Below are 15,411 nucleotides of genomic sequence, written 5' to 3' on the forward strand. Positions count from 1 at the left end.
AAGTAGAGATCAGCTACACATGAAATTTACGAAGTTTTACCCGCAAAAGGTTTTTGCTCTCCACTTCATCAGATTTGTAAAGTAGGTTGGGGACAACTAGCATTTTATGTCATATAATCGCGATTTTGTGTGTATATACTATATGTGAACTGGGTCACAACCTCGCATTTATTGACCGCAGGTTCGTGAAAATTTCAATTATAGTAGTTAGTTAGATACTTTGTTAAATTATTGTGAATCCCAATAATGCAACCTATTTGTAACGTATAAGTCGGATTTACGAAATAAAATATCCGTAGCGAAATGGCATTTTTCTTAACCTATACGCCAAACCGTTGTCAAGCGTGCGAGTGAGTGCCATTTCCTTGATGGATCGCATTTAAATCAAAATAATCGTAAACCAAATTCCAAAAACTTAATACAGGTTTTTAATATAATAAGTCGGTAAGTGTACCGGGATCAAAATTCCCAGTAATCTTAATAATTAGTCTACTGGGAAGGAAACTTCCAGTAGTACTTCTTGTAAAATTATTCCGTAAAATTACAGGGAAGGGTCGATTTTTACACTTATGGCGTACGGAAATTCAATGCTGCTACAATGTGGTGGAGGATTGCTCTAAACATCAGTCGTCTATTGGTAAATTAATGAACTATATTATTAGATTTTTTACTAACTTTAATACCAAAAAGAAGAATGAAATTAAGTTCAACAAAATACGCAAATGCATTACCAGCATAAACAAATATATCAAAACTAATATATCTGTGACACTATAAAGGATGAAAAATAAAGGGGTGTTAAAATAAAAAACGAGTCAAATTTTTATAACATGTTGCACTGTAATTAAACCGCCGTTCCATACCACGGGCTTTGATGTGTGGCTCCACGAATTCATTTGATACATACACCTTTGACACACTTTTTATGAAAAAGAAAGAATTGGCGAACACGTGTTTTCGAACTGATGGAAATAACTAAAATTTTTACGGTTTCCACAATAACAAATGATTATAGTAAATCTTTAGATTATAATTTCAAAGAAAAGTGCTCATTAATGTATATACATTAAATTTAAAAACTTTAACTGAAGAAACGATTTACAAATATAATAATCTCGAAGCCAAGACATCGGAAAATAAATAATATATTTCCACTGAATTTATACAAATTAGACAACGTAGCACAATTGTTGAGTTGAAGATAAGAAGACATAACATTAAATCTATATTTAAATATCATGTCTATAATTAGAAATCAAAATGCAATAGTAGTTGATAGTATTTTTGTTCTGTAACCCAATCTTATCCATAGTATTTTTTATAATCAGTTCACAAAACTAGAAACGATAAAAATCAGAAGGTTTCAACTAAAAGCATTATAAATTCAAATTAATTGTAATTATTAATAAGATGAAATAATGCAAAACTAAACTTTAAGTACAATTAAATTTTTGAACATTTTACATCTCTAAAATAGAGAAATTATGTTACGAACTACATTCGTCCATATTTTAAGATATGTGAACGTTAATCCATAAGTAACAAAAATAATTATTAAAGGCATATTTCCAAATTTATAAAAAATAAATTGACACAAAATAAAAGTTTCCTTTTCGTACTAATACTATCACGTATTTTAAAATAAGCTTTTTTGTGATTTTAATAGGTGATCATATTTTTCTCGTAGTTTTGCACATTTGTCAGTAAGTATGCCTAATTTTTGCTGCAGTTCATCCTTACCGCTGAAAAAGTAAAACGCATAATTTTTTAAATAAAAGGCAATTAAGTATAAAACTTAACATGTAAATCAATGAAAACTTCACTGTAATTTATATACGATGTATGATTATTTTATTTAATGAATAATGTGTTGATTAAAACTATATGAAAATAATGTTTTCTATTTCTTACACCGCAAGACTTCAATAGGTACGTGATTGCATTCATTTTAATGCTGTATGGTATTCGATATCATTGATTTTGTTGACGTCAAATACTTTACGGCAAATGGCACCTAACATTTACCGTTTTTAATTTACTATTTGTTTGTTCAGAAAAATCAAAATACATCTGTAACGTGTTACGTAATTACTTACAATTTAGCTACATAGAATATTGTAATCATGTCTTTGAGTAAGACGCTCCGTTCAATTATATTAAATCACGATGTCGTTTATACTTAAATTATCTCGACCAAGTAAGGTCCCCGACTTTAGCTTGGCCCGTCATAAATATATTATTTTCTTCGGTAACAAGTTTTGAGGTAAATAAATATAATGAAAATGTTACAAAAAAATGAATTATAAAAACGGGTAAACTTCGCAAGTAAATCACGTAATTTAAAAACGATTCAAAGAAACTTATCCCATTCGAAGCTATAAAACTAAAACGAGATAAAATGATGTAACATCCACATGAGATATAATATTATATCAACAATTAATATAAAACACCAATCGTAGCCTACCAATGTAAATCAGTAAGACACCGTGGCAATTAGCGAAATGAATGTAACCATTTCTATAAATTTCCTAAATTAAAATTAATATCATTGGAAGTCTATTTAATAAAGCCTATGAGCATTAGAATTATTTGCAAGACAAAGCTGCAAAAGTTAATTTTGTTTTTAGATCTGAACACGTTTTATGAATCCTATCGGTAGTATAACAAAATAAAATCATGAGTTTCATTTAATTAGTTATATGATAGAATGACATAACAATAATAAAATACAATGAAAATTTCTTATAGTTCCAAAAGGGCTTTGAGCTTTCATAACAATATAACACAACAATAGCCAACTTCTGCAGAAACAATGTATCAACGGTTAATGCGCATATTTCACATAGTTATAAACACAATAGAAATAATTCTAACGTCTTTATTATGCTTCTCTACCTTCAAGTTACAATGCGTACAATGTTGAATTGAAACATCTATGATTGTTTTATAAATAATAATAATTGTAGCAAAATTTTTCCCCATTGTAATTTTGTACCAACTTGTTAGATCGAAAAGAGAGACAGCCTTAATATCGCGCAACTTGTTTCTATATCTGAAGAAATATTAGTTTTTATATTCAGCTCAGGTAATCTAAAAGAGAATCAGTTTCACGAAGCTGTAAACCTTTATAAATTCGTCAAACTCATGATTTTAAGCGCCGTTGAACATGTGTGTCCCTTTTGAGTATGGTTACCAATTTTGAAGGCATCTATGGTACTCTACTTGGTTGGCGAGAACAGGGTCGGGTCTGGCCATTGGTACAGACGGTCTAAACTATAAAAACCGCCATATCACGCTGGTTTTCCTAGATTAGGGGCTGTGCTTGGTCATTGTAGACTGCCTCCACAGACATGAGAGGCGTGTAATCATTAACTATATAACAAAACTTAAGCTTTGATTTAGCCACCAATATTAAAAGCTTCTTCCACAGTATTCAAAAATATTAAGTCCTAATTTATATACAGGGTAATTAGTTATAGTTGTAAAAGATTTAAAATGCACAGCTTATTCGCTGTTAATTAATATAATATATGAAATAACCTATCGAAAAATCAACACTTTTGAATAATAAATAACGTATTGATAGTACAGAATATACAGAAAAATTAAAAGGAAAAAGCGTTTTCCAAATTTATACAGATAGATTGAAAGGTTAAAATATTTAAAAGTTTTTGCTGACAAATGAGCTGTACATAAATAAAAACTTTTAAAGCTTTTACACCTCTAACCTGTATACATTATAAACCAAAATGATAATTTACCAAAAGACAACTGTTCCATTTGTCTTATCATTATTTTAATGACAAAAATAATAAAGTAAATATTTGAATTTAAGTTACAGTAAATATCCCTCTTTTTTCTGTGAACTAGTTAAAAAATAGACACGTAATTCTTACACTATTGCAAGGATATCATCGGGTAAATCCGGCATTAACGAAGCAAGTTCTTGCTTCAATTGTTTAATCACACTTTGAAGTTTCCTTTCTTCTGTCTCGAGTTTTAATAGATTTTGATTGATCATTTCTAATTCATTTTTCATTGTCTCTTCATTCTAAAAAGTGCATTGATTTTAAGTTCTTATTAGACATCTAGGAAGATAAATTACGTTTTTTTCAACAAACATATACGAGCACTATTTTACATCTGTGTATTGACTGATTATTTAAAAGCAAATACATTATGAAAATTCGATATTTACTACCCATGAATCAAAAAATTATCAGATATTTCACATTATTACCAACAATAATACCGTTACCACAAAGCGCATAGAACAGATAACCGCTAGAGCCATAAGGTTCTGAAGTGGAGACCACAGACAGGAGAGCGCTGCGTAAGACATCCATGCGGAGGGTCTTATTAAGATCGTCGGAACACGCTGGAAGCAAGCCACTTCCAACCTGCCTTTTTGGAAATCTATGGGAGAGGCCTATATCCAGCGGTAAACATCGTGCAATTGAAATGATGATGATAATGATGAACAATGGTCATGTCGACTAGTGCTCATTGGTTCTATTGCATTTTTTTTTATATTGATAATTAAAGCCGATTTAGGATACCGTGCCAATAGACGCTATGACCGTAAATCGTCCGCAGACAAAGATTAATTGTAGATTTATACTTTGACAAATTTAGGACAGGCATAAACCCAGTTCTCTATCCGATGTTGATCGTTACTTAATGTAGTTATTAACAAAAGGCACTCACATAATAGTCCCGGCTTTTTCGGAATCGATCCGCTTTTTCTTTTAACGATTCTTCATACTTTCGTCTGTGAATAATGGTTCTTATTAGATAAATTAATAAAATGTCGCCTCCTACTCTATGCAAATTAGTTTCATTGTACAGTCTTCAATATCAAAACGATCTCCCAGAAAACAGCGCATTGTAAAATACGTGTGCTAAATCTATTGTATATTGGAATGGAATGGAGTCGTTACGGCAGCCAATATCAAGAACATACTTCTTTGTTTACTTAATGAATATTTATTGCTTTTATATTAAATCAATGCGAATTTATTTCTATCGAAGACAAAGATTTTTATATATATATATATGTATTATGTATTTTGAACGTGGTGTAAGTCCATTTTCCTTTGTTTCGAGAAAATTAAAGGTTACTATATTAGTTGATTTAAAAATACAGGCAAATTATATGAGGTCTGGCATTGTTTCTATTGTTTTATCGACATTTAATTTGTTTATATAGATTTGTTTTTGGCTAATTAGACTACGATAACACATATTTATGTGCTGTAAATGGACTTACGCCACTTTCAAAATTAGACAATTGTAAAAATCAAATATCGCTTACAATATACTTACTTCATTTTCATATAATTTTGCTTACAAATAAGCACAACAACACATAAAATTTTATTTTAGACGCCAATTACATTGTCATAATTGCAAGATACTGATAGATACTGATTACAAGAATTTACTTATTCTTTGCATGTGGTAGTGTTTCAAAATATGCATGATGCACCATGCATGTATATAAGGTAGTAGCTGCTTCATGTCTTTATATTTTTTGTAAGTAAAAGGTCTGGCATTTTGGTACAAAGGCTCCAGGGCGATTTTTTCAAATTTTAACGTTCTTCCAGGACGTAGAGGTAATAAATTGATGAATGAATGAGATTTTAAATTCTGCGTCCGTCATCGTTGTTTTATAAAAAATGGTACTTATATGGTGCACTTTTGACAAACCTCAACCAACCCCAACTATTTGCGACCAATTAACCGGTTCCCCATTAAAAAATTTTATCTGTTTTTTAATTGCAGTTTGGAGATTTTTTTAAAATGAAATTCTCTCTTTCTTCTTTAATTTAACTTAATTCTTACCTATATCGCTATCTGATGTTTTTATGAAGTTAGACATTTTAACAAAAAAAAATAGAATAACTAAACTTAATTAGCAACTCTTGACACGTAGTCACACGTAATATAAAATAAATGAAAAATAACAAATCACTGATCGGTATCCATCTGCTATGCCACCTACCTCTGTCAATTGGACTTACACCACTTTCATAATCGATGATTATGCAATTTCATTTACCGACCGATTTTAAGTTGTACAAAACATGGGATTTTTTGAGAAATTAAACACGGACTAGTTATATATAAAAATTTACATTAAATTAAGCATGAATTACGAGATAGCTAATTTTTTTTCAAAAATGGACTTACACCACTTTCAAAATTAACGGTCCATATATATATAGTTTGACGAATGGAATAAGCAGTATACGGAAAGAACGATGGCATTCGCAATGAAGAAATTCTTCCCGGGCGCCGTATTAGCCTATCGCGTACTTCGGAAAGTTTAGCCGGACACGTGTCTGGTCCAAATGTACACGGCGCACGGGGGATTCTCTGAGTACTTGCATAGGTTTAAGCTCAAGGAGAGTCCCTCGTGCATCTGTGGCCCGGAAGTGAACCAGGCCATGGTGCTCGTTATTAGGAATAACACATAAGAAAGAATAAGACTTGCAAAAGTCAACAAAATAAATAAAAACAAAGTATATAAGGCGTAGGGAGAAAAGTATTACGTAGTAAGGGTTTTTGAAAAAAGTCGTAACATCATGCGAAGTAGTAAAATAATAAAAGAAATGTAAATAAATAAAATAAATACAATGTTTCTGTGAACGAAGGGCCGAGATGCCAGAAAGAAAATCTGCGAACGAACAATGATAGATATTTTGAAGCGTAAAGTACAATAAAAGAATACAATAAAAGATATTTTTGTTACAAATAATAATTAATTTAAAAAATGTAGCAGAATTGCTTACAAAAAACGATCCAAAACTCTAAATACGGTTCACAAGACACGCTAGAAATTAAAAAATATTATGACCGGATAATAAAAGGCGACTATGTTAATTTTTATTATTAAGCAAGCGCGTTTCCGAAAAGTCATCAACATTTCATTTTGAAGGTAATTTTTTAAAAAAAAAATCCTAATCTCCTCGAAACATTTTGAAAAAGTACTCCAAAAGCCATCATTTTGCCGATCTTTGTGTTAGTTGAATAAATGATGCCGCCTTCACAGAACGTCGTTAAACCAGCTTACGACCACTACTTCAATAAATGAAATAGATCGGAAAACCAATTATAAGTAACGAGACATTTTAATCCACAACTGTGTGAAAGCGTTGGTTCTTTTTACATGTTACTTCTTCCTAAATCTTAAATTATCTTTTTAAAAGCTGCAGACAAGTTATACATTAGGATGACATAAATACTATACTGTAATAACTCAGGATATTAATAAAAATGTTATATGGTATTAAAAATAATTTGCTTACATCTGTAGTTCGATTTCTTGATCTTCCTCGTATAATATTTTATTTAACTCATTGTGATCATCTTGACTTCTTTTGATGCAATTAGTAATTTCTTCGCATTGCTTTTTAAGTTGTAAACGTTTTGCTGTTAAAATTGCTTTAAAATAATACTTTATATTAACAAACAGGCCAATTAAAGTCAAACATTGATATTAACATATTCTGTATATATCTATATCTGTAAACATTAAATTTAAATGCTTTAATTCAATCTTCTTTTTTTAAATATGGTATTGAATTAACAACGTAAAATAATGTCTTCTTTAGCAAAAAATCGACTGTTCATGATATAAGATTGTCAATTATAAATAAATATATATAAATAACACTAATTCCACATACTACTTTTTAGTTTTAGACTCTCTTTGTCGACGTTAAGAGCCCGTGCGACATGAAGGGCAGCAATTGTTTCTTTATATTTTTCCTCATTTGCTACGTCCAATAAAGGTAATGCTGAGCGCTGAAAATATTAAAATTTTTAAATAATAATGGAAATAAAAATCTTAAAAAAACAAATGAGCAACGAATTTTTTTACTTGTACAATTAATTCATTTCCTATTTCTTCTAAACTCGACTTTAAAAGACATATCTTTATTTGTTGATTTTCCGGAGAGAACATACCGATAAGATTTTTGAGTGGATTTAAAGATGTATATTTTTTTGATAACGTGTCTTTTTAATTCTAACGATATTAATGTTTTAAGACAGTTGAATTTCACCACAATTTTTTTTCTTAATTGCTATAATTATTACCAGTCAATGATATCAAATTCATTATTTTCTTTTTTGAAAAATTGCAGTGACGTGGGTCATTGCAATTTTTAATTTTTGAGATACAAATCGATATTTCAATAATATATAATAAATTTGTCAATTAAAAGTTTAGCTTATTATACACTCAAATAATGGCATAAAAAAAGAAAAAACCATAATTGAATCTCTGAATTTATGTGATAATACATATAAAACTACGTATACTACGGATAAAACACTTCAAAAAATATCTAACGATTTAAATTCTTATCCTCTAGCTGCCATACTTAAAGCTTATTTTGTCGCCCGTACAAACAAAAACCTGAAGCAGAAATTGTTTTTTTTCCTAATAATAGCTCTGCGTAGATTCTATGTGCCTATAATAAAGTTCTTAAATTTTATTCAACGATCTATGACAAGCAAACAAAAATGCGTTTATTAACAATCTACTGCGTATGAGTTTTCATAAACGAAATCCACAAATTTCAGGAAACCACAAAAGAGATAGATTATAAGAACAAGCTAAGTATTTAGGTGTAAAAAATAAAGGAGATTCTTTCTACGAGGGTAACGATATTTATGTAAGTTTATGTCCCCTGTTACAGAAAGTGTTATTTTGTCATGTGGAACATAATTGAAAAATCCATATTTGTAATATACCTTGTGACACACCTGTACATTTTGCTTTATACGGTTCTATTAATACGCCTTGAGGATTAACTTTCTCTATATTTCATTTATAAATATTTTTATTTAGAACTTGTTTCATATTAATTGATATCTCGTAGTAAGCAGATACGAGGTAAACAATTTACTTTAAAAATTCAACTTTTCACTTTCACTTTTATTAAATTAATTGTAAAACATATACTTATGCAATTACTGGTTTTGATACCAATATTGGAATTTAATATCCCTTTTGTTTGTTATTGGCAACATTATGTTACAGATTGTACTATCGATCCGTCTTAAGGGGAGAATCATCAGCTGTCACCTTGACGTTTATATTTAATCGTATCTGTCAATTTTTCTTCATTTGCGGTCTATTTGCGGTGACTGTTGTCGGTGTTACGTATTTCGGAACAGGTGACGCCGTTTTGAAACACTCGCGGTAACCTAAAAAGGGCTATTACTTGTATCGAAAACTTCGTCAACGATCCAGGCTTGGAAAATAAAACCTAATCTTTAATTTGTAATAAAACTATTGTTTAATAAAATATTAGCCTAAAACAAGCGAGGTAGTACCAAATCCATTACTAAACATGATTTATTTATCGGGTGTCTGGTGGCAGATTTAAATTTTCAATCTGAAAAAAAAATGTAATAAATTAGTTATAATAAAAGCATTGAGCAATTGAATATAAATGCGGATTTGATTTTGTAAAGAGTATGTGTTTTGTTGAGTTGCACACAATGTTCAAAAGAGAGCCTTATGTCTGCACCACACACAATAGACTTGGTTCAAATTAGCTGATTTCTCAGTGAATATTTTCTTCTAAATTCATGAGTTCTGGAATTAATATTATAAACTCTGTCATTGAGAAACCCTAAAAAATTATTAAAGTTGGATGACCGCAGTGGTCATGGAATGTTCCCTAAGCAACTGATCTGATTGAAGTAAATTTGTAATGGTTTCTTCATTGGAATAAAATTCAAAAATCAGTTAAAAGTACATACATTAGTACCATCAATAGCTCAAATGTAAAACAATAGCAAAAGCCAGTAAATAAGGAACATGGGTGCAGCCTATCAAGGAGACAACCGAAGGGAGGCATGTGTGATCCCACAGTGGTGCTGCTGACTGCAATATATTGGTATAAACAGCTACAACAATAGTTCAGTGGACACCACAAGTACTTATCCAGAGTGGCTACTTTGCAGTGCTGGTTTCCTCACTGTACATGCATTATTTAGTTTGTCTGTTTATGTTAGTGTTTTCAATGTTGTTTGCTGTTGAAGTGTGTACTTGCAATAAATAAAGTGTAGATAAATATTAAATGTTGATTATTATGAGGATGAGTGTGCCATAAATTGGTTGAAGCTCTGGCCAAGTGTGTAGTCACACCTGCCTCTTAGGAACATATGAGGGATGAGTATAATCAAAGAACTTGCAGGTCCAGCTAAGGGAGATCCTGTAAAAAAATCATGTGTCTATAATGTTTACCATTGACACTCTTAGCCTGATCTTGGGCATTTAAAAAAAAAAGGTTTAAAGTTCAAGCAAACAGTTACCCTGGAGCAATGCAATGGGGTTTGATGTTTGCAAGTTGAAAGTTGTGGATTGTTGGATACCAGTAATAGCTGTTTTGCTTGTTGATTTTTGATGGCTATTTAATTGAAAATAAACCTTGTGGCTCCAAAAAATGGGATTAACAGTGTGAAAATGTTCCAACATTGATTGACAAAAATTCTCATGAAATAAAATTACCTTCTTTCAGTTCTTGAAAAATTGGAATTTTGAAAAGATAAAACTTCAGATATTTTTAGGCTTAGGCTTATATATATAAATTTTAAATAACAATTTTACGGCAAAGAATATAAATTACTAGAAAAACTAATGCATGAAACTGATTGTAGGTTTATGGATGAATGATATATGTAAAACTTACATAATGAAATCTCTAAGTTTACTTTTACACTGAAATAAATTGGTAACAAATATGAATCCTCATAAAATCAAATTAAGGAAGCATATTCAAAAACAATTCTTTAAATCAAAACTTAAATATAGATACTGCAATAAACTCCAAGATGCTGGAGGTTTTGACCGTACAAACTAAACAGTATTATAAATGTAGAAATCATGACAAATATTTAAACATCATCATGTCCTCCGTAGTGCAAAGTTAATAAATAATTTAGTCTTATACGATAAAACAGGAAACGAAGGATTTCGAAGATTTGAAATACTCGCGTTGCCAACTAACCGTCAGCTTCATTTTTGTTATACACTTTTCTTGGTACAAATTAATTTTTAAATATTAATTATAGATTTAATATCGTATTTCATCGGGTAACAACATTATATTTGATATAAATACTATTTGTTTATTTTTAAAACTAAATATACGGAACTACACTTTTGACATATATCGAGGACCGGTGTTGCCAATCAATTTTGTGATTTATCGCAAGCGTATATTTTCGTCGACTGACAAACATTACTACGCAAACTTTACTACTATAGTGTACGCAGTACAGCGCTGATCTTATTAGCTTGTACTTGTAACAAAGAGTCCAGACGGTTGTAAATAAATCTAAATCGACTATATCTTTAGGTAAAATCTCTAGTGGAACTCCGTCTGTCAACGCTCGCATTTTGTCTTACGGTATTTTATTATGGGCCGCTCAAATTAATTCTTGTTTATTTTACAAAACAAGCCGTGTTATTATACGCCAAAATTTAAATACTTATGTAACAGATAGTGACAATTACTTAATAAATTCACGAAGTAAAAATAAATTCGTAACGCCTCAATTTCGTTTTCAAAAAGTTAAATAGTCAGCCATTTAACTCTTAGTAGTGTACGCTTATGTGATAAAATATTAAAAAATATATTACATTTACCTTTCTTTAGTTTTAAATATAAAATTAAAGGTGTATTATTAAATAGAGCGTAAAATAGCGTTCAAGAGTATTTAGTTGATCGAAACGTGTAGAACCTGGTATGTTGACTCTTTGACATCGTTGATACTATAAGGCATAAATTTTATTAAAGAAAAAAGTTATTAAATTTCATTTAAAATGGACAACTGTTGCGTTACTGGTCGGTTCTTGTCAGCAGATCACCATACTGAGCTGGTATTAATTTAATTAAAGACTTTTCTTTTCTGACACAGAACTTTTCATAAGTTTGAATTTAATAAACGATGATAAAATGCGTGTAAATGCCTACTCAATTACCATTTTTATTTTGAATTTGAATGGCTAGGTGATGAGACTACTAGCCTAATTTCCGTTTTTTTTAATATGTTATTCATGAAGTATAGAAAATATTATTTAAAGATAATGAAAATAAACAAATAACCAGTTTTTTATGTATTAAACATCGATTCAATAACAAGTGTATGAAATTCATTGTACATAATACAATCTTTAACGAACTAGTAATGATGCAATAACTAACATTTATTTCTCACGCATAGATTATAGATACATCAATAAAAACGTCACTATACTAGTTTTAAGAAAAGCATTGAAGGTTTCTATTTACGCATATTTTCTAATGTGATTTTTGATACAAATACACATACAAACATCACATTTAGACCATTCATACAAAAATAATTGAACGACATAAGTTTCAAGCTTTGATATTGTTTATCATTAGTAAATAAGATTATTGATGTAAAACAGTTAAAGGAAATTTTTGTTTATTTATTATTTACCTCGATTAAATTTAAAATAATCAAACTTCTGTTAAAGTGCCTTAAATTCAAAGTTTCACGAAATTAAGTAATTAAAAATTTTATTTACGTGAGAAATGTTTGGTATGATTTATGCTAAAACGGAATGAAACACCTCAAGCACAATGCGGTAAAATTGACATGGTTAAATGAAGTACATAGACGAATAAAGAATTTTGTTCGGTAACGGGGGTTAGAATAATAATTTATCTTTAAAAACAAAGAAATATAATATATTTTTAATAAATAAATATTAACTTTATTCAAAACTTATCGTAAGGTATGTAATAAATTACTAACCTAAGCCGAATTTTGTTTGTAATCAAGGTAAAAACTAAAATATTTGGCCTATTCCCTTATTTTTATATAATACAGGAACAAACCTATAATGTAACGAAACTTACTAGAAGGTAAAAATTTTTTGTATCATCGAAAAATACGCAGTTGAAATATTTAGTAAGTTTTAGGTAATTCTTTCGACATAACTTTAATATTTTATGACCGTAGCCTTGTAATAATTGACAACTCGACGGCGCCTCTAATTTAATTGTAAATAAAGCATTTTATACTCATGGTGTCCTTAATAAATATTGTTATTTCTGTTACATTTCTATTTTAATTTAAAAAAACATTAATTAGCATTACAATTTGTTAGTGTAAGCACCAATATATTGATTAATTTAAAAAAAATAATTATTTAATCTACGTTAGGTTTTCTTTTCTTCTATGTTTATGTATACATATTACTTTCATGAAAATCATTGACGCAACTTTTTTTCAAATAATAGTTATGTTTAATTCTGCTCAGTTATAATTTTTGTAAACTGCATAATTCATGAAGCCATGCCTTACATTGCTACCTAAAACCGTTATACCGCGACTTTGACAACCCCGACGAAGTGGGAGCCGAGGGGTTAAAGCAAAAATTTAGCCGCTATGGCGGCGTACTAACGTAACGGTGCGGCCGATACTTTCCCCGTCTCGCCGCGCGCATACCTAAGGCGTGGTACAGGGATTTCGGTTACGTTATAGTAATTCGATATTTGGATTCTTCTGCAGTGAATGGAGAAATTTAATTCAAAAATACTTTTAACAGTGTAAATTACATTTTCAGCACTAACAACATGTGTGGCATATGGGCGACATTCGGCGTTGATGGAGGCCTAACTCCGACATGCATCAAATGTTTTGCTGCAATCGCACATCGCGGACCGGACGCTTGGCGACTTGATAAGGATTCCCGAGAACCGCATGCGGTACTCGGGTTTCAACGACTTGCCATAGTAGACGGTCTGCATGGTATGCAACCAATGCGACTACATTCCTTTCCCCGTGTAACGTTAATTTGCAATGGTGAACTCTACAACTGCAACCGACTACGCGATCAGTATAGTTTTCCTTATGAAACAAACTGTGACGTGGAATCCATCATCCACATGTATAAAAAATTTGGAATCTCCGATACAGTAAAAAAACTAGATGGTGTGTTCGCGTTTTGTTTAATAGATGGCGAAGCGCGAAAAGTCTACATTGCAAGAGACCCCTATGGTGTCCGTCCACTATTTAAACTACAAGATGATGCAAAAGGCTTAATGGCTATTTGCTCTGAAGCTAAAGGTTTGATCGGCTTGAAACAAAAGGCTGGTGAAAATTCAACACTTGGACAGTTTCCACCCGGTCATTTTGAGGTCTGGTCTTTATTAGACGATGGAAAAGTAAAGTTAGATTACACCGAGAAATACTTCACTCCTGGTACACCGCCTAGATTTGTACCTTTCGTGTCAACCGAAGATTTAGCAAAAATGAATAGCCTCTACGAGAAGACAGCATTCTTATTAGAAGCTGCTTGTAAAAAGAGACTTATGTCTGATAGAAGAATCGGGTGTCTTCTTAGTGGTGGATTAGATTCGTCGTTAATCACAGCCTTAGTTGTTAAACTTGCAAAGGAGCACAATTTACCATATAAAATACAAACGTTTGCAATAGGCATGGGGGATTCCCCTGATCTCGTTGCAGCGCGCACTGTCGCCGATTATCTCAAAACTGAACATCATGAAGTAAGGTTCGATGAAAATGACGTAAGACAAGAGCTTGATAATGTTATTTACCATTTGGAATCATACGATATTACAACAATACGTGCTAGTATACCCATGTATCTTTTGTCGAAATATATCAAGGAAAATACAGATACAACAGTAGTATTCAGTGGTGAAGGTGCAGATGAATTAGCTCAAGGCTATATTTACTTCAGAGATGCGCCGTCAATGATAGCTGCTCATGAAGAAAGCGTCCGCTTATTATCTGACATATACTTATACGACGGTCTTCGAGCAGACAGAACGACTAGTGCATTTAGTCTGGAACTTCGAGTACCTTTTTTGGACATTCAGTTTACTCATCATTATCTCAACATAGAACCCAAACTCCGTCAACCCCAAAATGGTGTTGAGAAACATCTATTACGCAGCAGCTTTGCTAAAAGCGGCCTTTTACCAGATGCTATATTATGGCGCCACAAAGAAGCTTTTAGTGACGGAGTTGCATCAGTAAAAAAATCTTTGTTTACACTTTTGTCTGAGATTATTTCCGAACGATTGCCCGAAACCAATCAAAAATTTGAAGGTCTGCAGCCAACTAGCGCAGAGTCCAGCTACTACCGCTCCGTATTTGAGAAATCATTTCCAAACCAATATAACTTTACCCCTTACTATTGGATGCCAAAGTGGGTCCAAGTTTCAGATCCATCTGCAAGATTCATTAAACATTACGCTGCCTCGTAATAATACACAAAAAAACCTGCTCTTGTACATTCTTTATTCTGTATTTTTGTGTGATTATCAAAATTTTCAATAAAACTGAAAGATACATTCAAACTTGTTTTTTTTTCAATGGTAG

The 15,411-nt window shown here is 31.2% G+C and overlaps 2 protein-coding genes across 3 annotated transcripts; one reads left to right on the forward strand and one right to left on the reverse strand.

The window, feature by feature from the left end:
- Positions 1-1,636: 1,636 nt before the first annotated feature.
- LOC137918525 (hyaluronan mediated motility receptor-like) lies at positions 1,637-7,972 on the reverse strand. The gene is made up of 6 exons (XM_068761346.1): positions 7,889-7,972; positions 7,695-7,812; positions 7,314-7,449; positions 4,711-4,774; positions 3,900-4,054; positions 1,637-1,742 (listed from the first exon to the last, which is right to left on the reverse strand). Exons 1-6 carry the CDS (start codon positions 7,970-7,972, stop codon positions 1,637-1,639), a joined length of 663 nt encoding a protein of 220 aa, XP_068617447.1.
- Positions 7,973-11,316: 3,344 nt separating this feature from the next.
- AsnS (asparagine synthetase) lies at positions 11,317-15,364 on the forward strand. Of its 2 annotated transcripts, none has more exons than XM_068777680.1 (2): positions 11,317-11,384; positions 13,628-15,364. In XM_068777680.1, the coding sequence occupies exon 2, from the start codon at positions 13,638-13,640 to the stop codon at positions 15,294-15,296; it is 1,659 nt and encodes a 552-aa protein (XP_068633781.1). In that variant the 5' UTR covers positions 11,317-11,384; positions 13,628-13,637; the 3' UTR covers positions 15,297-15,364. The 2 variants fall into 2 exon arrangements, with proteins under 2 accessions (XP_068633781.1, XP_068633780.1); XM_068777679.1 differs by lacking the exon at positions 11,317-11,384 and adding an exon at positions 12,658-12,793.
- Positions 15,365-15,411: the final 47 nt, after the last annotated feature.

This window comes from Battus philenor, unplaced genomic scaffold (genome assembly GCF_028537555.1).
Source record: "Battus philenor isolate CCGP_79_NKW_IND1 unplaced genomic scaffold, ilBatPhil1.0.hap1 SCAF_14, whole genome shotgun sequence".
In the NCBI taxonomy this organism is placed as follows: Eukaryota; Metazoa; Arthropoda; class Insecta; order Lepidoptera; family Papilionidae; genus Battus; species Battus philenor.